The sequence below is a fragment of the Mesocricetus auratus genome, unplaced genomic scaffold (genome assembly GCF_017639785.1).
Source record: "Mesocricetus auratus isolate SY011 unplaced genomic scaffold, BCM_Maur_2.0 Super-Scaffold_100013, whole genome shotgun sequence".
NCBI lineage: Eukaryota > Metazoa > Chordata > Mammalia > Rodentia > Cricetidae > Mesocricetus > Mesocricetus auratus.
The window spans coordinates 69,665,224-69,688,527 of record NW_024429196.1 but is presented as its reverse complement, the minus strand read 5'-3'; the positions used below and the strand labels follow the sequence as shown (position 1 = coordinate 69,688,527).

Genomic DNA, 23,304 nt, shown 5'->3' with positions numbered 1-23,304 from the left:
TACTTTGTGGATCAAGCTTTTCTGTTTGTTAGGCAGAAATTGTTACTGTCTTTAACACTTTTGTTTTCGGTGTCAGGCAGTGTGGCGGACCCAGTCAGGTCCTCCCGAGTGTTCCCTGGTGCCCCATCACCACCGTCCTCGCCGCAGGCTGTGCTTCAGGGGGTGGAGTCACTGCCCTAGAGTGTGGTGCCACCCTCTACCTCTCCTCCTGTTTCTCTTGTGTAGATTATTCCTTCAGTATTGACATCCCAGTTCTGAAAATCAGACCGCCAGGGACCAGGTATGCCCACCAAGCCTTATTCACCATCAAGTTGCTTTAACCCAAGTCCATCTTCTCTCCCATATCCTTTTCATTTTCGGATCCACATGCAGGATGTACCTTTTGAAAGCTTTCATTTTGGTTCTTTTGAGGCCTTAAGTGCTTTCATGGTTTTCTCCTGATTCTTCATCTAAGTCGAGAGATTTCTAAGGATGTATCAGTGAGATACACTCCACTAACAGTGGCCTTCTGTCTGACTCGTTGCAGCTGGGTCTTCTTGGGTGGATGTTGGCGGTCCTGTTTGACAAGCACAGCCCACACTATTCATTGTTAAGATTAGTGTACATTTCGAAAGGGCTGTGAGGAAAAACAGCGTGATTGAGAGGAAGGCAGTTTGTTTGTTTTTTTGTTTTAAGATAAGCATCATCTCAGCTATTGAATTGAGAATTGATAGGAATATTCTTATTTCAGGGTACCCAAAATTCCTATGTAGAGTTTAGGGTTTCAGGATTCAGTGGTAGAAAACTAAATTTTAAAATTGCTTTTGCATTTAATCATTAAAGTTTTTGAAATGTCAAAAGCAACGACAGTGCTTTTCTGTAAGATGCCTCTTCACTGTTTAAGACAGTCACTTCTTGACTGTCGCCGTTGCTGTGCTGGGGCTATCACCCCGTTTGTGAATTGCCTAGACCTGTCACTCTTCCCCCTGCCAGTGTCCAACACACGCTTTACCATCAGAAGAGGGAAAGAAGAAGGCAGGTCCTACTTTTCTGCTGGTTTGGACTCTTCTACTAGCTTTTCTAAAGGGAGGGCTAGTGGGAAAAGACACTGCACCATTAGCTAAAATGAGTTTTTAAGAATTCATCTCATCCATGCTTTCTCTGTCCACCATGTCCATGAATAATTGAGCATGTTCTGTGTGGTTCCCTGAGTACCTGTGACAGTGACTGATGACCCTCATTTTGTTCCCTGCTATATTTTCTGAGCCATTCTCCTAGGTTTTCAGCATGAGTGTAATTGTTAAGGTAAAATTAGCCCTGAGCCTGGGATTCAAAGTGGGTGGGTGAAGGACGAGGAGAAGGAACTTTTACCATTGTGATATTTGTTCAGTTTCTTCTCCATTGTTCTTGACATCCCTATAATTCTTTTAACAGTTTCACATGCCAAGTGCAGAATATAAAAGATGGAAAATGAAGAGCTTTAAAGACAGTATTAGGGGCGTGCAACATGTCTGTGATACCTGTAAGAATTGTTTTGCATATAGGTAAATATGTCATAAAGTAAGAGTCTGTGGCCCCGTAAGTAGAAGTCAAACAAAGTCACCTCAGAGAGAATTGGTTCTTGAACTAATTGGGCAGAGAATAAATTCTGCCCAGTAAAAATTTCTTGTGAAGTCAGAATTTTTCTCTAGTTGAGGAACTTTGGATAATATTGAATATTAGACAATAAGTATATTTACCTATATATTCAACGTTCAAAATAGCATTTAAGGGGACTGGAGAGATGACTTAGCAGTTAAGAGCGCTTGCTGCTGCTCTTTCACAGGACCTGGGTTTAATTTTGAATACCCACATGGCAATTTATACTTGTCTGTAACTCCAGTTCCTAGGGACCTAATGCCCTCTTCTAGCTTCTGGATGGACACTGGACACTCATGTAGTATACATACACTTAAATAACTTTTTACAATTTAAGGGGAAAAAAAACACTGCAGTGTCAATTTTAGGAAGCTTTTGGGCAGGCATTGTGGTACATGCTTAGGAACCAGAGACAGGAGAGCAAGAGTTTGAGGCCATCTGGGATATTTGTTAAGCTGGTATCTCTAAAACATTAAACTTTTTTTGATAGAAGTCAAGTATACACAGTAATGGAAATCTTATTCACACATTATTTAGCTTTTATTTTAGTAACTTTTGCCTGTTAAATTAACAGTAGTTGTCATTACTAAAACTGATAATTATCTTGAAATTATACTTTTTATCTTCATTGCTGAGGATTGCACTCAGGGCTACATGCATGCTAAGCAAGTTCTTTGCTATTGAGCTATGTCCTCAAACCTAACATCGTTTTTTAAATCCACAGTTGCAGTCCCTCAGTGGCTGTGTAACTCATACATGAATGAACGCACTCAAGGTCTTGCTCCATTCTTCTCAATAAATTCAGAAATAAATAATTCAAACAAGGGTGATTCTATGTTGTATACCTCTGCTATGTTCTGTTAAACTCCACTTACTGTGATATGGCCATGATTTTAAGCAGTGGGACTTTGTATCTGGGCATGACCAGTAGTAACCCATAATCTCAAGAGTTGCCTGCAGGTTGCCGCAGTCATGAGGACATTTTCATAGCAATAGATCTTTTAGAGTACCACCATATCTCTCCCTGAGCTTGATCCTGATTTTTCCATTCTCTCGTGTAGGGCACAGGACATGGGCTGGAAGCAGTGGTCCACATGAGGGATTCATAGCCACTATCCCTATGTGGGGGCATAGGGTCTGTGTGCCGGGGGTGGCTCTGCTTGTTTACAGCCCACTCTTGCTTGGCTGCTCTCCAGCAGGCCAGCTCACTTTCCGTGGTGAGGATTCTCCTTCCTTTCTACAGCTCGCAGGCGGGCTGTCAATAAAATATACATCCATTTGTTTCAGAATGACCCTCTCTTTCTCTTTATTGCACATAAGTATGAAAATGCACTTAATCCCATCACCCCAGTCCCTTATGCTTCTCACAAGTCTGTGACTACTGACACACTAGGATCTAGAGCTGTAGATAGATAATAGGATTTGTAAATTCATGACCTGACTCCTCTGTGCCTCACAAGTTTGATAGAATTGACTTAAAAACTTTAGAAATTAAAAAAAAATCTTTAGAAATGATTGGCAAGGATGTTAGCTGGTGATGGAAAATATTGTTACAAACAGTGGGAAATAAATAGCAAATCGTAAGTTCATTAGCACTTGGCACTGAAATGTTCTTTTTTGAATTTCATACAATGCCATTTCCCAGAAATCATTTTCCCTGCCACAGTGTGGCCTTACCTAGACTCATACCCCCCAAAGACTTTACTCTTGAAAAACCACTGAGGTGAGAAGAAAGAAACCGGAGCAGAATTAACCCTTTGTCCTAGATAATCCACAAACTAGGCCCTTTGCACACAAATGACCAAGAGTTGATTGGACTGTGTCAGGTGTCTTACCCTGCACGTTGTCTATGAGAGGAGAGTTCTGGCAAGGCAGGTACCAGTGGTCAGCCTAGGAAGACACAAATTTTGGGAATGCCAGTAAAGCTCAGTTCAAGTACAATGTTTCTCTTTTTCCATCATTTTGTTTAATAAGCTAAAACATGTTGACAGTTTAAGCTTCTTTGAAACAACACATAAAACAACAAGCATATAGTGCAAACTTATTTCAAAATGAAATTATGCTAAGTAATTTCTTAATACAGCTACTTGAAAAATGCAGGATCTTAAAACATTCTTTTGGACACCGTTCTGTTAGACCATGGCTGGTGTTCAGATCTAGGCTTTCCCAAAGGAATTGTAGGGCTTTGAGCCATGAAGGAGACTGACCTTCATCAGTCCCTTTGTAACGTGTAGTCTTAGTGTCATATTATCCAAACTGGATAATTTACATATGTCAAGACTATCAGTATATTCATAAAACATGCTCCTAACTATTCTAGTAACAAAAACTGTTGTTTTCTTTGAGTAGACAGGGTCTGGGTGAAGCCAAGGTGGTACTCTTGTGGAGGATTGTGCTCTGTTAACTTTGGGGAGTTTTAGTGGGAAAGTACAATACTGTAGTACTCTTACTCCATATAAATTACTCTTTCAATTTAAAGATTGAAAACCTAGACCCCCGAGGAATTCAGCTGTCAGCTCTCTTCATGAGCGGAGTAGACATGGCACTGTTTGCCAATGATGCATGTGGACAGCCCATCCCCTGGGAACACTGTTGTCCTTGGATGTATTTTGATGGGAAGCTCTTCCAGTCCAAACTTCTCAAAGCCAGCCGGGAAAAGACCCCACTCATCGACCTCTGTGATGGTCAGGTATGTTGGGAACAGGGTGGCCATCTTGAACCATAGTGGAATGCGGTGTATAAGCTAAATCTACTATCTTAGTCAGAGTTACTGTTGCTGTAATGAAACACCATGACCAAAGCGACTTGGGTGAAAGGTTTGTTAGTCTTCCACTTTCATGTCACTGGAGGACGTCAGGACAGGAACTCAAACAGGGTTGGAACCTGAAGGGATGCTGCTTACTGACTGACTCCCTGTGGCTTGCTCAGAGTGCTTTCTTATATAACCCAGGACCATCCAGCCCAGGGATGGACCACCCAGAGTAGACCTGGCCCTCTCCCATCAGTTGCTAATTAAGAAAAAGCCTTACAGGCTTGTCTGCAACCTGATCTTATGGAGGCGTTTGCTTAATTGAGGCTTCCTCCTCTAAGATGACTTTAGCTAGTGTCGTGTTGACCTAAAACTATTCAGTACACCTGCCATCTTTTAAACTGAGTGTCCCCGATGGATCATTCCCAATAAATCATTGATTCTTAGTACTTAAGAAAGTTAGGTCTTGACTGGCTGTGGTGGCACATGCCTTTAATCCCAGCACTTGGGAGGCAGAGGCAGGAGGATCTCTGTGAGTTCAAGGCCAGCCTGGTCTACACATCGAGTTCCAGGACAGGCTCCAAAGCTACACAGAGAAATCCTGTCTCAGAAAGCTCCTTGCACATTGAGTTAGTGAGTGTGAACCGTTGCAGCTGAAAGTGTAGGGCTAGGTTCCCGTGACTATTGATTAAGGTGTCACGAATAAGCATCGGGAGTAGGTGAGGGGCTTGAGAGACAGCTCAGCAGGTAAGAGCATGTATTGTTCTTGTGGAGGACTCAAGTTCAGTTCCCAGCACCCTCATGAGGCAGCTCACAACCACTAGCATCAGGGTGCTCTGACCACTTGGCAGGCACTCACACGTATGCACATACCCTCACAGCGAGAGATTGTTACAAATAAAATTAATATTAAAAACGGAAAATAATTAGGACGTGCAGATACAGACTTTGTACAGTCGTGGTTCTGTTTTGTTGGTGACTGTTCAGATGTGTTAAAATGTGGATGATGTTTTTACCTGCCTGTGCCTTGACTTCCAGGCTGAGCAGGCTGCCAAGGTGGAAAAGATGCGCCAGAGCATCTTAGAGGGGCTCAACTTCTCCCGGCAGAACCACCCCCTCCCCTTCCCACCACCCCCTGCTCTGCCCTTCTATCCAGCATCTGTGTATCCTCGGCACTTTGGGCCAGTCCCACCCTCACAGGGCAGGGGCAGGGGCTTTGCAGGTGAGTCCTATTTTGGAAATCTGTTGATTAGGGAGAAGAGTGTGTGGTCCTTCACCATGTGGACTTTAGCATGTGGTATTATGGCAGTACTTCTTCCAAGTAGGGATGAGAGAGTAGGATCCTGAAGGAAATGTGAGAAAGAAAAAGGGAGTCACTTTGATTTCAGTTATCTTTCCTGTGTGCGGGACAGAAACCTATCTGTGTCAGACGGAGGCTGGCCTCTAGTTCTGGACCCTGGCTATGATGGAGTAGGATATTAAGATAGCAAGAAGGCCTTGGGAGACCCTGTCTCAGAAGTGGAAAGAGATATGGACTGTTCTGCCTACTTTTGTTTGTGGGAGGTCCCTCTGAACCCCATCTTTCATGATTTTTCTGTTTCTCTCTACTCCGGGTCCCACAGGAGTCTGTGGCTTTGGAGGCCACTATGGGGAAACGGTAGCAACAGGCCCTTACCGTGCCTTCCGGGTGGCAGCAGCATCGGGACACTGTGGAGCCTTCTCAGGCAGTGACAGCAGCAGGACTAGCAAGTCCCAGGGCGGTAATTATTACCCACACCTCTCCCAGGCTTCTGCCTACCAGCGTTTCCTCTGCTCCAGCATCTGGCACCTCTTTCCTTGGCCGTCCTTCCAAGCCGCCTCTAATGTAGTGCCTTTTCTCATGAGTCCTTGACTGACCCTCTGCCTGTAGGTCTGTGCAGTGGCCCCATTGCCACTGTCCTGTCTCTCTTTCCGGGATAAGCCACTAAGTGTCCACCTAGAAGGGAGCTTGTCTATGCACCAGTGTGATGTGGCCAACACTTTGGGTTCACAGGCTAGGCCGCCAGCTTTGCATAGTGGTATTTCTCATGAAGCCATCCTTTGGTAAAGGTGTTTGTACTTGTGTAGAAGATGCCAGCAGGTGCAGAATTCCTGGCACACACAAGCCTCTGATAGTTTAAGTAGTTTATTGTAAAGTCCCTTATATCTCTCATTTGTTTGACTTGTAAAGGGTAAGAGTTTTAGAAATAGTTTATTGCAATTCTGCTGTCACTTGAAACCATCAAGTCATATTGCAGGATAGGTCTGATGTATTTTGAATTACTTTCAGGATAGGCATTCCTTTCTGGGTGGTAGACTTTGCCAGCTCAGTTACCTAGTGACAAGCAGTAGGCATGGTGGAAGGAAAGATGTGAGTGAGGACCAGTTGCCTGCAACCCCAAGGGCCCCTGTCCTTCCTCTGCCTGTGGCTGTTTCTGTAATTCTTGACCCTGATATGTTTCAACTCCCTCTGGAGCTGGACTCTGATGCTGTATGTCCTGTGGCTGGGAAATCAAGGAGTGGGGGGTGCTACATGGGACAGTGTGGGGGAAGGGAAGGTACAAGGAGCTGTCCTGTTCACACTTGTCCTGTGTAGTGCATGCCTGAAGCATATCAGCTGTGGACCTGGAGTACAAGTGCATTCGAGGAAGACAGAAATAAATGTAAACAGCTCAGTAAACTTTCAGTTTTAGTAGGGTGTGTGGTGGACGCCTGTAACCCCAGCCCTTAGAAGACTGAGGCAAGCCCTAAGTGGGATTTCTCCATCAACTCCCTCCCCTCAGGGCTCAGGGAGCCCTTCAGAAGAGGAGGAATAGAGTTTAAGAGCCAGAGGACACCAAGAAAACAAGGCCCTCCAAGTCAGCATGGTCAAAGCACACAGGAACTCCCGGAGACCAAAGCAGCGTGCACAGGGCCTGCACAGGTCTCACCAGGTCCTTTGAGTACACTCTATGGCTCCAGTTTAGTGCTTGTATGGGATTCCTGAGTGTGTGAACAAGTGGATCTGTTTCTTGTGCCTTCTCTTTGGCTCTGTTCCTTCTGTTTGCTTGTTCAATTTCAGTGCGTCAGTTTTTGTTTTACTTTATTATATTTTGTTATTATCATCCCTTAGAAATCTGTTGGTTTTCTAATAAGAGACAGAAAGGGAGTGGATCCAGATGGCATGGGAGGTGGAGAGGAACTGGAAGGAGTAGAGGGAGGGGAAAGTGTAACCAGGATATGTTATGTGAGGGGAAAAATAAAGTAAAATAAAAAGACGGGGCAGGAAAATTTCCACAAATTCAAGACTAGTCTGCTGTACATAGCAAGTCATGTGTCAGCCAGTGCTACATGATGAGATTGTGTCTCCAAAAAAACCCAAAACACCCCATTATTTTATTTGTCTTAATTACCTGCTAAAATAATATTATTGGAGTAAAATAAGCTATTAGTAAAACATATTGTCTGGCTAGGTATGGTGGCACCCTCCTTTAATCCTAGCACTCTGGAGGCAGAGGCAGATTCGAGGCCAGCCTGGTCTACATTGGGAGCTCCAGGCCAGCTAAGACCCTATCTCAAGAAAACAAAAACTGTCTTGTCTGTTTCTTTATGCTTTTCTCATGTGGCTACTGGAAACACAGGCCTTCCTTTCCTAAGAGGGTGGGCAACTTGGTAGACAGACCTGTTTTCAGTGCCTCCTCGACTTCGTGGTCAGTCATAGACACACGTCTTGACACTAGGTTCCAGGGAGCTTGTGGTAAGCTCAGGAGTAGTGTGTTTGTGCTCATTGTGTGAATGGTTGCCCTGTACTTACCAGTGTAGGAAATGTCTTAGGTCAGAAAACTAGAATATTCACACTATTGGTAATTAATAGAAGTTGGTGAATACAGTGTATATTTAAGTTTGTGCTTAGGAAAATTCCGCTCTAACAGAATAGTAACTATAGGGTGCGTGTAGTCCACCTATAATTCCACCCAGCACACAGAGCAAGAGGGTTGAGAGTTTGTGGTCGGCCTTTATTACACTGTGAGTCCCTGTTTCATGGGGTGGACATATAGTTCACAGGTAGAGCGCTTGCCTAGCCCGTTCACAGCCCTGAGTTCAATTCCTAGTACTGTGAGAGTGAGAGAGGAAGGGCCACTTCTGGATTTATTAATTATCTAATGTTTGGCTAATGGTATAAATTTGGAAGTGTTCACCTAGAGAAAAGCATACTGTGGTTGCACAAGTCCATCTACTAGTGCGGAAGGCAAGCGGGTTACACTCAGCTGCATTGCAACTTCTAATTGCTCCAAATAGGAGTTCACTCTGGAAGTTATAGATCCATTTGTTTTGTTTCGTATTTTAACAAATACTGTGTGAGAGAGAGAGAGAGGGGGGGGTGAGGGAGGAAGGAGGTACTTAAGGAGGTCAGAGGACAACTTGCCAGAGTTGGTTCTCCTCCTCAAACATGTGGATCTTGGTGATGAAGCACAGATTATACGTCAGACTCGGTGGCACGCACCATCACTGGATGGATGAGCCATTATACCAGCCCTCTCCGCTTTAAATTTATGTAGGGTTTCCCTCTGTACTCCAGTTGGGCCTCAAGTCCACAATCCTCCTGCTTCAGTTTCCCAGGAGTTCTGATCACAGGTGTTTACTACCATATGGGCTCTTAACTATAACTTGAAATCACATGCTGTAGAGCCAGGCACGTCTTTAATACCAGCACTCAGGAGGCAGAGGCAGGTGGGTCTTTGTGAGTTTGAGGCCAGCCTAAGTCCCAGCCTGGAAAATTCCAACACAACCAGGGCTATACAGCGAGGCAAACTAATAAAAAAGAAATCACATGGTGTATACATAGAGCCTTCTGTAATAAAACCTTCACAAAACAGGGTAAATGGGTTTTCCTAAATGGGAACCAGAACCAAGTGGGAGTTGCTTTGCTGGTTTTTTTTTTCTGTCAGTCCTAACACTGTGGTTGTAAAGATCTTGTCTTCTTGTGTAATTTTTTTGTGCAGGAGTCCAACCCATTCCTTCTCAGGGAGGGAAGCTAGAAATAGCTGGCACCGTGGTTGGCCACTGGGCTGGAAGCAGGCGGGGCCGTGGGGGCCGAGGGCCCTTCCCTCTGCAGGTGGTGTCAGTGGGAGGACCAGCGAGAGGGTAAGTGCTGGACCCGGATGGTGTTGTTTGTGTACATGCAGAAAGCAGCCTTTGACTGGCTCGCCTCCTGAGCAGGAGCTGAAGTTGCTCAAGGCGTGTGCTACCACCGCCCAGCCGAGGAGGTGTTCTTATGTTCCTGTTTAACATTGTTCATAGTGTTACGTGGAATCCTTGTATGTAACATTATATAATTGTTTGGTTGGCCATTATTAAATAATTAAACTTTTTCAATTAATGTACTGTCTTGTAAAAAACACTAAAGTTTTAGTTTTTAAGTCAGATGTCTTGGGTGTGAACCAGAAAAATGACTCCTTGGATTTGATGTGACAATACTTAATACTAGCTGTCTCACACAGCATAAGATCTATTTGAGAGTATTTTAAACATAATCTTGGATAGATTTAAATCTGTTTGCTCTTGTCTTTCTGTATTGACCCAGACGTCCAAGGGGAGTTATTTCCACTCCAGTGATCAGAACATTTGGAAGAGGTGGAAGGTACTATGGCAGAGGCTACAAAAGCCAGGGAGCAATTCAGGTAACGTCAACACGGTGTCCTCTGTCACTGCTGCCCTTGTTTCCCCTTACTGTGTTCCACTGTAGGGCAGTGAGTTTGTTTGGCAGTTTTCAGTCCTCTGACTTGATACCTGGCCCATAGGTGCTTTCCATGTTTACATAAACTCCTGTGAGCCCAAGTCATTTCCTATCATTCAGGAGCTTCCTCAGGGTGATAGCTTTGTGTTTGACCTCTTGTGTGGACCAGATGAAGGCCCAGGCTCCCCTGGCTATCTGTCATCTGGGTTTGCAACTTCTTTAGTGGAAAATAGATTTTTTTTGTTTTTGTCTTTTTAAAGTCGGGGTTTCACTATGTAGCCCTGACTGACCTCAAACTCATGGAGATCCACCTGTCTCTGCTTTCTGAGTGTTGCTGCAATTAAAGGCTTGCACCACCATCTGATGGAAATGGGATTTTGAGACTATAGACCAGATACTCAGCCCACATGATAGTTCACAGTTCCTCCTTCAACATGTACATGTGATATATGGGACAATGGTTTTAGAGTGTGTGTATTTTAATCTCATCACTCGGGAGGCAGATACAATCAGATCTCTGAATTTGAGACCAGATTGGTTTACAAAGCAAGTTCCAGGACAGCCAGAACTATACAGAGAAACCTTGTCTCAAAAACCAAAACAAAAGACTTTATTTTATGTGTGTGGATGTTTTGCCTGCGTGAATGTCTGGGCACGTGAGCACCTGAGACGAGAAAATGTTGGAGTCCCTGGGACGAGAGTTAGAGAGCCTCCATGTAGGTGCTGGAAATCCAACCAGGTCCTCTTAAAGAGCTTAACCACCTAGCTCTCTCTCCCGTGCCACTTTTTGTTTTCTATGCTTTTCTTTGGTCTCTTCTTTGTCTCACATATCCTTTTCCCCTGGATGAACTTCCTGTATGTAGTCTTCTCGTGGACACTTGTACCTTGTGTGTGCCCTGTGGAGACAGTGTGCTTTCACTCCCCGTCCCAGTAAAATACATGATGAGTTCAGTTTTACTCATACTCTTTTTTCTGGGGGGATGATTACATTAACTCATCCCATGATTAGTCAGTGCTTTGTCACACATGGCACACTCAGTTCAGTACCTGCTCACAGTGCCTTGGCCTGCCTCCTGTGCTGAGAGCTCTGCTGTCTCATCTGTTATCCAGGCTGGCTGGCTGGCTCTCTCTCTCTCTCTCTCTCTCTCTCTCTCTCTCTCTCTCTCTCTCTCTCTCTCTCTCTCTCTCTCTCTCTCTCTCTCTCTCTCTCTCTCTCTCTCTCTCTCTCTCTCTCCCTCTGTCTCTCTCTCTCACACACACACACACACACACACACACACACACACACACACACACACACACACACACCCTTGGCTGTTCTAGAACTAGCTCTGTAGAGCAGGCTGACTTCGAATTCACAGAGCTCCTCTTTTCCCTGTCTCTCCAGGGCTGGGATTAAAGGTATGTGCCACTCCTACTGGCAACTGTAAACTGCTTGCTATGTGGTACTGGGAATTGAACCTGGGTCCTCAGACAAAGCTGCCAGTACTCTTAACCACTGAGCCATCGCTCTAGAACCTCAGACTGTTTTCCCTTCACTTTACAATATGTATTTTCAGTTCCTCCCTGTCATTTCTTGAGGGGAGTCTATTTTAATAATACTCCATTGTATGGACACATCTCAGTTCTGTTCACCTGCTGCCGGACCTCTTGGTAGCTTACAGTTCAGGCAGTTGAATGAACAAAACTGTGGACATCTCAGTGGGGCTGGGCATGTAGTTCAGCGCTATAGTGCTGGCAAAGCTCTGGGCTTGATTCTTAGCCCTCAAATGAACAACACTGAGTGTAGGCTTTAGTAGTTTCTAAAGTTCTCGTGTCTGTGGGGTGAGTACAAGGAGTAAGTTAGCTGGATCACATGGCAAGAGTTAGCTTAGTGCTGAGCCACTGAACTGCCTTCCTGGATGGCAACATTGTTTTATATTCCTGTCATTAGTGAGTGAGCGTTCCTTTCATTCTTATCCTGCTGTTTGATCATTTCTAATGGTTGTATAGTCCTGTATTGTTTAAATGTGTGTTTCTTCTGGTGATTTGCTGTTTAACACACATTTTGTGTGTATATAATTGCTATTTTACTTCTGTGTTTTCTTTTTGAAATGCCTGTTAAAGTTTTGGATCATATTTGTATTTGGTGGTGCTTAGTCTGTTCTCAAGCTTGAGCAAGCACTGCTATCAGTCACATCGTCCTTCTCACTCCCAAAGAACTCTAATGACAGTCATTCCCACCCCATGACCCTTTAGCTCCCACTTCCCAGTCAGTCTAATTTGTTTTAAGGGACTTTTATAGCCCTTGATTGCCGTAACTTGATGACTTAGAAGCTTGGTTTTTAAGGGGAAAGGCTTACAGAAGAAAACTGCCAGGCCACAGTGTCTGTCACTTGTCAGGGTGGAGGCATCACCATCTCAGAAAGCCTTGGGTTGAGAAATGTGTCAGACTCAAGGTCCATTTTGTTTTTCAAGGGAATTATTGTCAACCTGCTTAGAGGAGGAGGGGCAATCCAGCAGAGGCCATTTACAACCTTGTGCTATTACCCATACAGCCTTGCTTTGTCTTGAGGTTGCCCGACTGTTCTGAAACCTGTGCATCTTGGAAAGTAAGAGGACAGCCTCCATATTAGAGGAGGCTCACTAAAAGGTGCTTGCAACTTAAATAATTAGGTATTATGTAAGGGTTAGATAGAACACTCCACGTGGAACTTTGTCATTTCAGAACAAACATCACCAGCAGAGATGTTGAGGGAAGGATCCATAGAAGGAATAAGCCAAGACAGCTGAAGGCCAAGCAGAACAGACACAGAGGGTCTAGCGTCTCTCATTTTTCTTTTGCATTCTCTGGCTGAGGCATTTTCACCAAGCCCCTGTCCATCCATGTTGTCCCAAAGCCCCGCCCCATCCATACCTAAAGTTCTTATCACCTCTCCTTCTCAACAGGGCAGGCCTCCTTATGCTGCTTCAGCAGAAGAAGTGGCCAAAGAACTGAAGTCGAAATCTGGGGAGCCCAAGTCCTCTGCCGTGTCCTCAGAAGGGTCTCTGGCTGAAAACGGAGTGATGGCCGAGGAGAAACCAGTGCCCCAACTTAATGGGAGCACAGGCGACACCAGGGCCCCCAGCCACTCTGAAAGTGCCTTGAACAATGACTCTAAAACGTGCAATACAAATCCTCACTTAAATGCACTAAGTACAGACAGCGCCTGCCGCAGGGAGGCTGCTCTGGGGGCCGTTGTCTTAAATAAAGAAGAGTAAACTTATTTTTATAGAGGGTGAAGGATGCTGGAAGGGTAAGGATTTAGGACTATCTGGAGAGAAAGAGAGCCTGCAGTTATGTACATTTTGTCCTTTCCGTAAGAGAAAAATGAGGACTTGGAAATTCAGATCCCTCTTTGATATCAGAGATTTAAACAACACATATTTTTAGTTTTAACCAGTTGTAGTCAAAATGCTACAATAAAACAAAAAAGAAAGAAAGAAAATGAAGAGCATTTGACTCCCGCACTTAAAATGAAGTACACAAAGTTTTAACTGGTTATGACAAAAGCCTAGAGTTGTGTTTCTTGAACTATAAAGAAAACAAATTTTGGCAGTCTTTAAGTATATATAGCTTAAAATATAATTTTAGCATTTGGCACCATATGTATGCCATTATATTTGATTTTTGCATTACTGTTTCACAATGAAGCTTTGTTTTAAGCTTTGGTTTTTATGATTATGAAAGAAATAAGGCACAACCACAGTTTTTCTTTATTACTTAAATTTCATCACTGTTGATGTGGTTCTTTGTGTTAAAAAAAGTGCAACTATCAAAACTTTAAAAAATTATAGAATAAACTGCTGTTGTGCTGATTTTGAATACACAGTACATCATACATACTTTACAAGCAAGTTCAATGGAAATAAAGTTGAAATCATAGAAGATGCAAATGACCTTTCAAAATCAACACAATGTGTTCTGAAACTTCGTGACTAATACCATGCATCTGTGATCAATGAGCTATGTGGTTTTGAATCGGATGTAGACCATTAGTACTACTACTTGAGCTAAACTTCTGCATGGTTCATAATTTTTAAAGTGTGTAGTTAATATTATGCATGTTATTGTCCTTTCTTCCATTCTTACCAGTACGTGCCCATTTGCAAAACAAAAATGCTAATAATCAGTAATAGTCCTATAAAAGATGTTAACTCTGTTTAGTCATTGACTGATCTTGCTCTAACCTTAAAATTTTGTGATTATTGACCTCTGTTGCATTTATTCTAAACCCCCCAAAATTATCTAGCTGTTTGGAATATCGACATTACCCTGGTGTACTCACTGCTGTGTGCATTATTGTTCTCTGTTGCTGTTTTATGCCTTCATATTAGCAAAATATGAAATTCTGTGAAGAAAAAAACCCTTTGATCTTAAAAAACAAAACACCCCTCCCCTTCTGTAGCAGGAAACAGATTGCTTGTTGTTGAGAAGTTTCCCATCAGGAATTTAGTAGAAGCAGGTATACTTCGATCCTTTTGATGTTTTGTTACTGTTTCCAACAGTGTCCTTTGAACCAGAATCACTTCTCACGTTTCATACACTTCCGATGCTCTTCATCACCTTAGCGATCAGAAATGAGGTGTAACTCCCCAGCCCCTGCCCGCAAGAGCTCAGTAGGATCTTACTGTAAGTTGAAGGGAGTTCCGCCCTAACTCATGGATTGTGAAGAATGAACTGCTGTTGGGTCTGATTGACTGTCGGTGGACTGTGGTGTGGTGTATCCGGAGGCTATCGAATGCAACTTACAATGCTTAATAAAAATCTTTATTCTTTTAGTATAAAGTATGGTGTGACTTTTAAATTCACTTGTAAAAGCATAGATTTTACAGAGGTTTAATTCAAATTGAGGTAGCTCAAGAAGAGCTCCGTCAGATAACAAAAAGTTCAGAAATACCGTATCCTGTCAGAGTCATTCTAGAGGGACATTAGAAAGATGTTAATACTATTATCCTGAGCACAACGTTTTGAGTTCCACTAAAGACATGCACCGATCAATCAGGCTGAGAAGTCAAAAGTGACTTTTATAAAGGCCTAAGGGGGACAGATTGATCTGGATTAAACTTTCTTAAACTTGGAATTACACATGTGGCTGATATTTTCTTTTATGCCATCTTTTTACCTCAATCTCCCTGAAGCTTGCTTTAGGTGTGTCTGGTTTAGCCGCCAGGAAGTGCTTTCAGCGCGCGCTCGCTCGCTACCCAGGCCTCAGGCTCGGCGGACTGGGCGGGGCTTGCGCGGCAGATGCGCGCGCATGTCTGGGGGCGGAGCTGAGCCTTGCTCAAGGCCGCTGGCCCCTCACGCTACGGCGCTAGGGCGGAACCGCATGACGAGGCCCGAGACTGCGCCTGCTCGGTCTGTCAGGCCCTGCTACTTAAAGAGCCGCGGCCGAGGCCTCCGCAGGCTTCAGGAAGGATCGGAGGCCCAGCCGCGGGGGCCGGACCCACCGCCGTGGCCTCCGTATTAACGTCGGAGATTGCCTCTTGTTCGATTTTATTAGTTTGGTCCCCAGGGTCGCAGTGACAGTGAGCCTTGTTTCTAGCTGCCCGTACCAGGCCACCGGAATCTTTGGCTGTGTTTGGTAGCCAGACCTGTATCATGCAGAAGCCACGGTCCCGGGGAGGAGCATGGTCTGTGTGAAACAAGTCTCTGGATCCCAAAAGAGTGTCCTGGCCACAGTAGTAGAAGACTGTTAACTGGATATGCCTTCATCCATGGCACCCTGCAGGGTCTCCCCTCAGCGACAGCCACAAACCTCACTCACTATACTGGCTCCTCAGTTCACCTGACTTGGGGACAGCAAACTGATCGGAATGGCCTTCTGGCTTAAAGTGAAGGGCAGACAGTTTTGTTTACCGTAAAGTCCCAAGGATAGGGGTCTCAGGGACTTCCCCAGTGTGGCACCCTTGGCTGCTTCCGTATCACTTAACATTGCATGTAAGGCTGGAGACCACTCTTGGTCCGTGATAGGCTTCCGCCTTACTTCAGGACTGAGGTTTAAGCCTGAGCACGAAGTGCAGCGTTCTGGAGGCTCGCTTTGCCGGAAGACACACTCACTGTTCTTCTCATACCACTGGCATGGTACGGGATCACTGGGGGCCAGTGCCATGATGACTCAAGGGACTTTGGTCATATATGGCACTGGCCAGAACTCAGGAACAGGTCTGAGGCTTTACACACCCAAGATGAACTCAACCTGGTGTTGTTCCTGGACAGATGGCAAATTGTGGTCGGTCTGATGCTCTTGGTAGTTTTTTGGGTTGTTTTTGTTTTTCCATCTTTTAAAATAAAACTTTTATGATTTTTGCTTCAACTCTGCCATCTTGAAACAACTATTTTGAATGCTGGGTCTTCCTTTTTTGTTGTGATTTGTCTTTTTCTCCTCAGCACAGAGGGGGGACATTCTGCTTGTTTAAGGATCTTGTATATGTAGCACCTTTACCAGACCTTGCTCTCCCTACAAGGGACAGGGCACAGGGCCTGCACCTTGAAGCGTTTCCATTAAAATGGGGGTAGCAACACAAGGGTTCACATGTAGCAACAAAATACAAGTACAGGAGATGGAGTGAGGGTGGGCATGCCACACTGTGAGTGAGTCTTTGTTGCTTCTTGTTTATTCCTGGTAGCCCCTAGAGCTCATGAGCTGTTTGTATAAACAGGCTCAGCTGCCTGGCAAGGCCAGTCTGATGGTGTTTTGCCAATTTTGACTGGCAAAAATTGGCTTTCATTTATATGAATGACCTTGATTTCTAGGGAGGGTAAACATGTTGATGGTTAATGTAGCCTCATCCTTCATTTTCTCTTTAACAGAGGATGTTGGATAATTCCTGTCTATATCTTCATCCACACATCAGTTACATGAAGAAAAGGAACAAAAGTTCAGTGCATCTCTGGATCTCTGAGTTCGAGGTCACCCTGGTCTATGAGTGAGTTCCAGGACAGCCAGGGCTATACAGAGAAACCTTGTCTCAGGAAAAAAAAAAATTAAAGAAACAAAGCCTAACAAATAACCCCTAAACTCAGCTTAGCCTAACTTTCCTGCAGGGCAAGCAATAGTGGCCAGCTCTGAGAATATGCTAATTTATTGTTCACCGCACAGCCTACCTTTCTCTGTGATTCATTAGAAACATGTTTTCTGCTGCTTACCCTTCATGGGGTGGAGTAGGCAGGAAAGAGGTCTTTTTGTCACGGCCTTTCCCTCGTGGGTCTGCCAACCCTGCCTGTACCCTCCACACGTGGCTTCCTGGGTGGCTGGGTACTGCTCTTCCTTTTCCCAAACCACATTAGGGTACTCAAGTTCCCTGTCTCACCCTGTGAGGCAGAAGCAGGTGGCCTGAAGGCCCTCAGGTAAGGCCCTCACGGAAGCTTTTTGTAAAGATGTAGCACTCTATATTAGGGTCTGAATCATGCCCCCCTCCCCCAACTCACTGGGCCAAGACATGACTCCTAGGATTTCAGAATGTGACCTTATTTGGAGATAAGGCCTCTGCAGATGCAATTAGCTGAGGAGTTGGGACAAGGTCATGTTGGAGTAGGATGGGCCCTTATCCAGTATGACTGGTGTTCTTATAAAAAGGGATCTTGGACACAGAAGTACAGGGCCAAGGCCATGGGAAGACAGGAATGACACTGTCCTAGGCCACAAAGCTGTGAGAAGGTGGAAAGAGGTCAGACATAGACCCTTCTTTGCTACCTCTAAAGGGCTGCAGCCCTGCAGACCCCTGGTCAGGGACTTTTGACTTCTAGAGTTAGAGATGGTAGGTAAATGCCTCCTATCCAGGGCATTCCGTCTCTGTCCTTTGTTAAGCAGTCCTGGGTTTTCATATGCCTGGTAAGTGGGAGCTTCGGAGCCCAGAGCTGGGTAACCTCTACTCACCCATGGCCTATACTTACTTTTCCCCTCTGGCTTCTGGAGTTGGAAATGGCCCAGGGTAGAATGCGAACAGTTGTAGTTCCACAGAGAATGGATATACGTAAGGGACCAGAACTACAGTGAGTCATGCTTTTTGGACAAGGTGAGATGGGATTTCAGGCTGAGAGTCTGAGCCAGGTACCACAGTGAGCCCTACACAAGCACTCCAAAACTCGATTTTCCCGGGTAGAGGGTTACCCATCCAGTCTTCGATGCCCTGACTGATCACTCCAGGAGAGTTCCAGGGACTGTCACTGAGTCTGCTGCAGAAGGCACAGTTCTCTGGGGACTGTGAAACGTCGCCTGAGTGGGGATAGCAGGAGCAGCTATATAAACACTCAAGTTAAGAGGAACCCATGTAAAAATGGGATAGAAAAGGTGGAAGGCTTCAGGAAAAGCAGCAGAAGGAGAGAAAGTTTCCAGGGTGCCAGAGAAGCCACACTGGGGGACAATCTGGAGGACAGGTGGGACTCAGGCAGGGCACATTTGTCCAGGATAGTGCTAAACGCTACACCTGAACGTATGTGCGCTCTCACAGTATACCTTTTGTTAAAATACGTGACTCCAGTAAAGAGCAATATACAAGATCAACAAGATAATTGATAATTCTGATGCTAAAGATCTAGCTCAGTTGGTAGTGTTTTCCTAGTATGCATGGGATTCAGTCCCAGCACCCCAGAAGCCAGGTGTGGTGGGACATGACTATAAGCCACACGCTCAAGAGATGAAGGAGGGAGGACACAGGGTTCAAGGTCATGCAAGAGTCTGTTTTTAAAGGGGGGGGCGGGTGCTGAAGAGATGGTTTAGTGGTTAAAAGCACTGGCTGCTCTTCCAGAGGACCCGAGTGCCAGTCCCAGCATCCACAAGGCAGATAACAACTGTCTGTAACTCCAGTCTAAGGAGACCTGGCACCCCCTTCTGGCCTCCATGGGCACCAGGCACACAGCTGATATACAGATATTCATGTAGAGAAAACACCCACACACATAAAAAGTATAAAAGATAGAATAAAAAAGACTTATATATAGCAGGCAATGGACCAGTGTAATGGCTCAGCAGATAAAGGTGTCTGCCTCCAAGCTTGATGTCCACCTGAGTTTGAACACTGGGTTCCACAGAGTAGGAGAGAACAGACTCCTCCAGGTTTTCCTCTGTACCCCCCATATACACATACAGATACACAGAGTAAATGTTAAGAATAAGTGAATGTAGTAGTTTAAAAACAAAAAACTATAGAATAAACCAAGGAGGCAAGGCAAATGACTAGATTTTGTTCAGAACAATTCAATGGAAATACAGATTTATGTTCACAGATTAGAACACTTCATGCATAACCACTTAAAGCTCTGTCTAAGGCTGGCCAGATGCCTCATCAGGTAAAGGCACTTGCTGCCAAACCTGACAACCTAAGTTGGAGTCACAGCCCCACATGATAGAACAAGAGAAACTGACTCCTGCTAGTTGTTCTCTGAAAAATAAATAAATAATAGTAATAAAAATGAAACCTACAGATTTTCCTACAATCCATAGCAAAATTCTTTTTTTTAATAAGTCTTTACAAATCTTGTGTGCCTCCGTGTGTGTGTGTACATGGCATGGCATCCACATAGTAGTCAGATGATAATTTTGTGGAGTTAGTTCTCTTATCCACATAGTAGTCAGATGATAATTTTGTGGAGTTAGTTCTCTCATCCACATAGTAGTCAGATGATAATTTTGTGGAGTTAGTTCTCTCATCCACATCAATGCAGGTTCTGGAGAATCTATCAAACTCAGGCTGCCAGGCTTGTATGACAAACACCTTTACTTAGCCCAGTTGGGGGGAGGGCACTTTATTTATTTATTTAGGTTTTACGAGACAGAATTTCTCTATGTAGCTTTGGAGCCTGTCCTATAACTCCCTCTGTAGACCGGGCTGGCCTTGAACTCACAGACATCCCCCTGCCTTCTGAGTGCTGGGATTAAAATTGTGTTCACCATCGCCTGGCACATATAGAATTTTAAGGAACCACAAATAGCCATAGAAATCTTATAAAAAAAGACTCACACTTCCTGATGACAAAGCTTACTACAAAGGACAGTAATCAAAACTATGTAACATCAGCATTAAAAAGATACATTGACAATCTGGATACAACAAAGAGTCCAGAAACAACCCACCCGTGTCAGAATTCTCAATAAAGGAGGGGCCAAATAAGATGGTTCAGCTAGTAAATTGCTTGTCGCTGAGCCTGATAACCCATGTTTAGTCCGGGGACCCACATGCTGGAGAGAACTGACTCCTGCATAGCTGTTCTTAAACCTCCATGCACACGCCATGGCGCATGCGTGGCCGTGCACATACACTAAATAGATAGATGGGTTTGGGGAAACCTTGACAAGGAGGCCAGCACCATTCCAGGAGGAAAGGTCCATTTCTTTAGGAACGGTTCTGGGAAACCCCAGTACTTACAAGCAAAACAACAGAGTTGATCTCACTGTGCCTCAGTGGAGAGAGGCTTGTCTGTGCTAGGAATCCGGGCTGCGGTGCCCCAGAGTGCGGGATCACATAGCTGGGAGACAATTCCCCTTTCAGGGCCCAGGGCCAGGCCGGGGAGGGGGTGAGAACGGTGAACGGTGGCGAGTGAACGGTGGCGAGGGAACGGGGGCTCCAAGGCTGGGCCCTGCGGAGTGGCGGGGTGGGAGCACCGGTAGAGGGGGCCACCAGACCACACTGCCCCTTCCAGCCAGCAGGAGCATCTCCCTGTCACCTCCCTGCCCCCTCTCCTGGTCATGTTCTCACAGGATGACTCACCTGTTTTTCCTTGCTCTCCTCCACACTACTCACATTCAAGTCCACCCCTGGCTGTCTCTACTCCAGGGTGAACAGGAGAGCTGAGACCCTTCTGCGCTCTGGTGTGTGGCTGTCAGCGTACAGTAGGTGCTCAATAAACATCTAAAGATAAGAGGTGGGAGAAGAGATGGGGGGGGAAGAACAGAAGTTAGAGCCAGAGGCCTGCCAGAGGGTCTGTCTGCTGCCACACAGTGCAGCACCCCAGGAGAGCTCTGAGAACCAGGAAAGAATCTGATCCCCAAGCACACGGAGAGTTGTAGTGGGCACAGCTGGCTGCCAGAGAGACCAGCAGAAGGTAGAGAGAGTAGCTGGAGGCACTCAGTGGTCAGTACCCCACCAGAGGGAGGCCAGGCTTTGTGGCAGGAAGGCGAGGTGAGAGTCACAGGTTCAGGATTTGGGTGGGGGGGTGGCCTCTTCCTCTGCTCCCTCTGCCCCAACCCTTGGCAAGTCACTCCTCTCCTGCATTTAGCTGCTCTGAGCTTCAAAGTGGCATCAGCACCACCTCCTGGGGGAATGGAGAGTCCCTTAGGTAACAGGGGTAGTGAGTGCCTGCCCCCAGTGGACTCACTCTGGGTCTCCTATAGACTTTACCCTTTATTTGCACAAATTCACACCTGGTGCTGATGCTATCCAGGGACAGTGGCTTAATAGTAATCCCTTGCCTTTTGGTGGGAAGAACCACCTGGACAAAGGAGACCAAAGGTGACAGCAGGAATTTGGGCAGGTGGCTTGAACTGAGTTCGTTCTGTATAGTTTGCAGGGGTACCCTGCCTGCCCCCAATTTCACAGGTTATTTTTCCCATCTCCCGTTCCGCATGTGTGCCCTTAGCTAATGCACGGTTTGCCCAGGGCCAGACTCTGAGTTGTGTTCCTGGGTTCACAAGTTTGGGGAGGGTAGGGGTGCCTGAGGGTAAATTCTGGCTCAATGGCCTGAGACTCTGAAGTTCACCTGCAGAGACTAGCATCTCCATGCATTATGTGGGGACAAGCAGAGAGGAGGCGAATCAAGCAGACAGGTTTCTCACTGAGTATGTGGTACTGTTCAGTAGGGCTACGTGGGTAGGGAATAGAGGACCCCCCTCCCCCAGCAAATGAACAAATATGTCCTAAGGAGGACAGGTGAGACCAGAGAGTCAGTTCAGGGGCGAGAGCAACAACAGAACCCCTCACTGGACTGTCCTCCGCCCCTAAGGTCTGGGGGTCTAGGGTTTTTATGCGGGCTCCTGGGCTGCACCAATGCCAGGTAAGCTGTGTTCCACAACAGCTTGCTCTCAGGTACCCTGACTTTGGTCCTCCACCTCTGGGGGCCGGAGCATTAGGAAAGTTCACTGGATCGCGCGAGGGAGCTAGGCAGCCCCCAGTTAGAAAGAAGGGGAAGGGGAGGCTGTTCAAGAGCCAGCAACTCAAACGCAGTTCGGGATGGGAGGGAAACTGCCTGGCCAGGAAGAGGAGGAAAATCCCCCTGTCCATCCCACTTCGGGGTCAGAAGAAAGTTAAGGCCAAGGAGTTGCTTCTGGCTGAGGCAGGGCTGCGCGGACTGTGCTCACGCAGTCGGAGGCAGGGAGCTCAGCGGCTCGCCTCCTCTGTCGTCCCGGGGCCACCCTCTCTTCGCTGGGTCCTCCCCGGCCTCGCTGCTGGCTCCCCCGGGCCCGCGGCCCACCTTCTACCGCGGCCCGCCTTCCCGGCGGCGGGAGCGGGGCCCAGGCCGGCGGGCGGAGGCGGCGCCACCCGGGGCGCTGACGTAGCGGCCGCTCGGCGGCCGGGGGTCCCTTCGGTGGGGCCGCGGCTCCCCGCCCGCCGCCCCCGCGCGTCCATTCGCTTTGTGTCCCGCGCGCGGCCGGGCCCCCCGTGCACTCTCAGCCCTGCACCCCGCGGCCCGGCGGGCGGCTCCCGGCGCGGCCCCAGCAGCCCGCGCCGGCATTGTGTGGACGCGCCCGGCCGCGAGCGCGCGCGCGGGCCCTGCCGAGCGCCCCCGGCCCCGTCCGCTCCGGCCGCGGCGCCCGCGCCCGCCGCCCCCGCCGCCCTCGCCGCGCGGCCCCCGGCCCGGCCCGGCCCGACCCGGGCAGCGCAGCGGCGGGGCGAGCGGCGGCGCGGCAACATGGCGACGGTGCCCGTGTACTGCGTCTGCCGGCTGCCCTACGACGTTACCCGCTTCATGATCGAGTGCGACGCCTGCAAGGACTGGTTCCACGGCAGGTGAGCGCGCCGCGGCCCGCCCGGCCCACCGAGCCCCGCGTCCCGGTCGCGCGCCCCGGGCCCCGCCGGGCACCGCAGCCGTGTTCGGCCGCCGGGCCGCGCGCCCTTTTGTGCCCAGGGCGGGGGCGTACGGCCGCGGCGCACAAAGCGAGGCCCGCGGCCGGGGCGGGCGAGGGGCGCGGGGAAGTTGGGGCTCCGGCCGCTACGGGGCTGGGACCCGGCTGCCTGACAGCGGGGCCGC

At 47.0% G+C, this 23,304-nt stretch overlaps 2 protein-coding genes and 1 long non-coding RNA gene across 3 annotated transcripts in view; 2 read left to right on the top strand and 1 right to left on the bottom strand.

Moving 5' to 3' along the window:
* Fam120a (family with sequence similarity 120A) overlaps positions 1 to 14,907 on the top strand; it is an 89,466-nt gene extending 74,559 nt beyond the window's left edge. Inside the window, exons 13-18 of the mRNA XM_005066325.2 lie at positions 4,097 to 4,306; positions 5,405 to 5,588; positions 5,989 to 6,126; positions 9,367 to 9,508; positions 9,948 to 10,044; positions 13,029 to 14,907. Coding sequence (XP_005066382.2) covers positions 4,097 to 4,306; positions 5,405 to 5,588; positions 5,989 to 6,126; positions 9,367 to 9,508; positions 9,948 to 10,044; positions 13,029 to 13,340 — 1,083 coding nt within the window. The 3' untranslated portion in view covers positions 13,341 to 14,907. The remainder of the gene's footprint in view (positions 1 to 4,096; positions 4,307 to 5,404; positions 5,589 to 5,988; positions 6,127 to 9,366; positions 9,509 to 9,947; positions 10,045 to 13,028) is intronic.
* LOC121143646 lies at positions 1,835 to 23,112 on the bottom strand. The gene is made up of 4 exons (XR_005880925.1): positions 23,016 to 23,112; positions 20,829 to 20,969; positions 3,453 to 3,507; positions 1,835 to 2,872 (listed from the first exon to the last, which is right to left on the bottom strand). It is a non-coding gene; the product is annotated as an uncharacterized LOC121143646 (long non-coding RNA).
* Positions 22,924 to 23,304, top strand: part of Phf2 (PHD finger protein 2) — a 72,224-nt gene continuing 71,843 nt past the window's right edge. Inside the window, exon 1 of the mRNA XM_040755944.1 lies at positions 22,924 to 23,063. Coding sequence (XP_040611878.1) covers positions 22,966 to 23,063 — 98 coding nt within the window. The 5' untranslated portion in view covers positions 22,924 to 22,965. The remainder of the gene's footprint in view (positions 23,064 to 23,304) is intronic.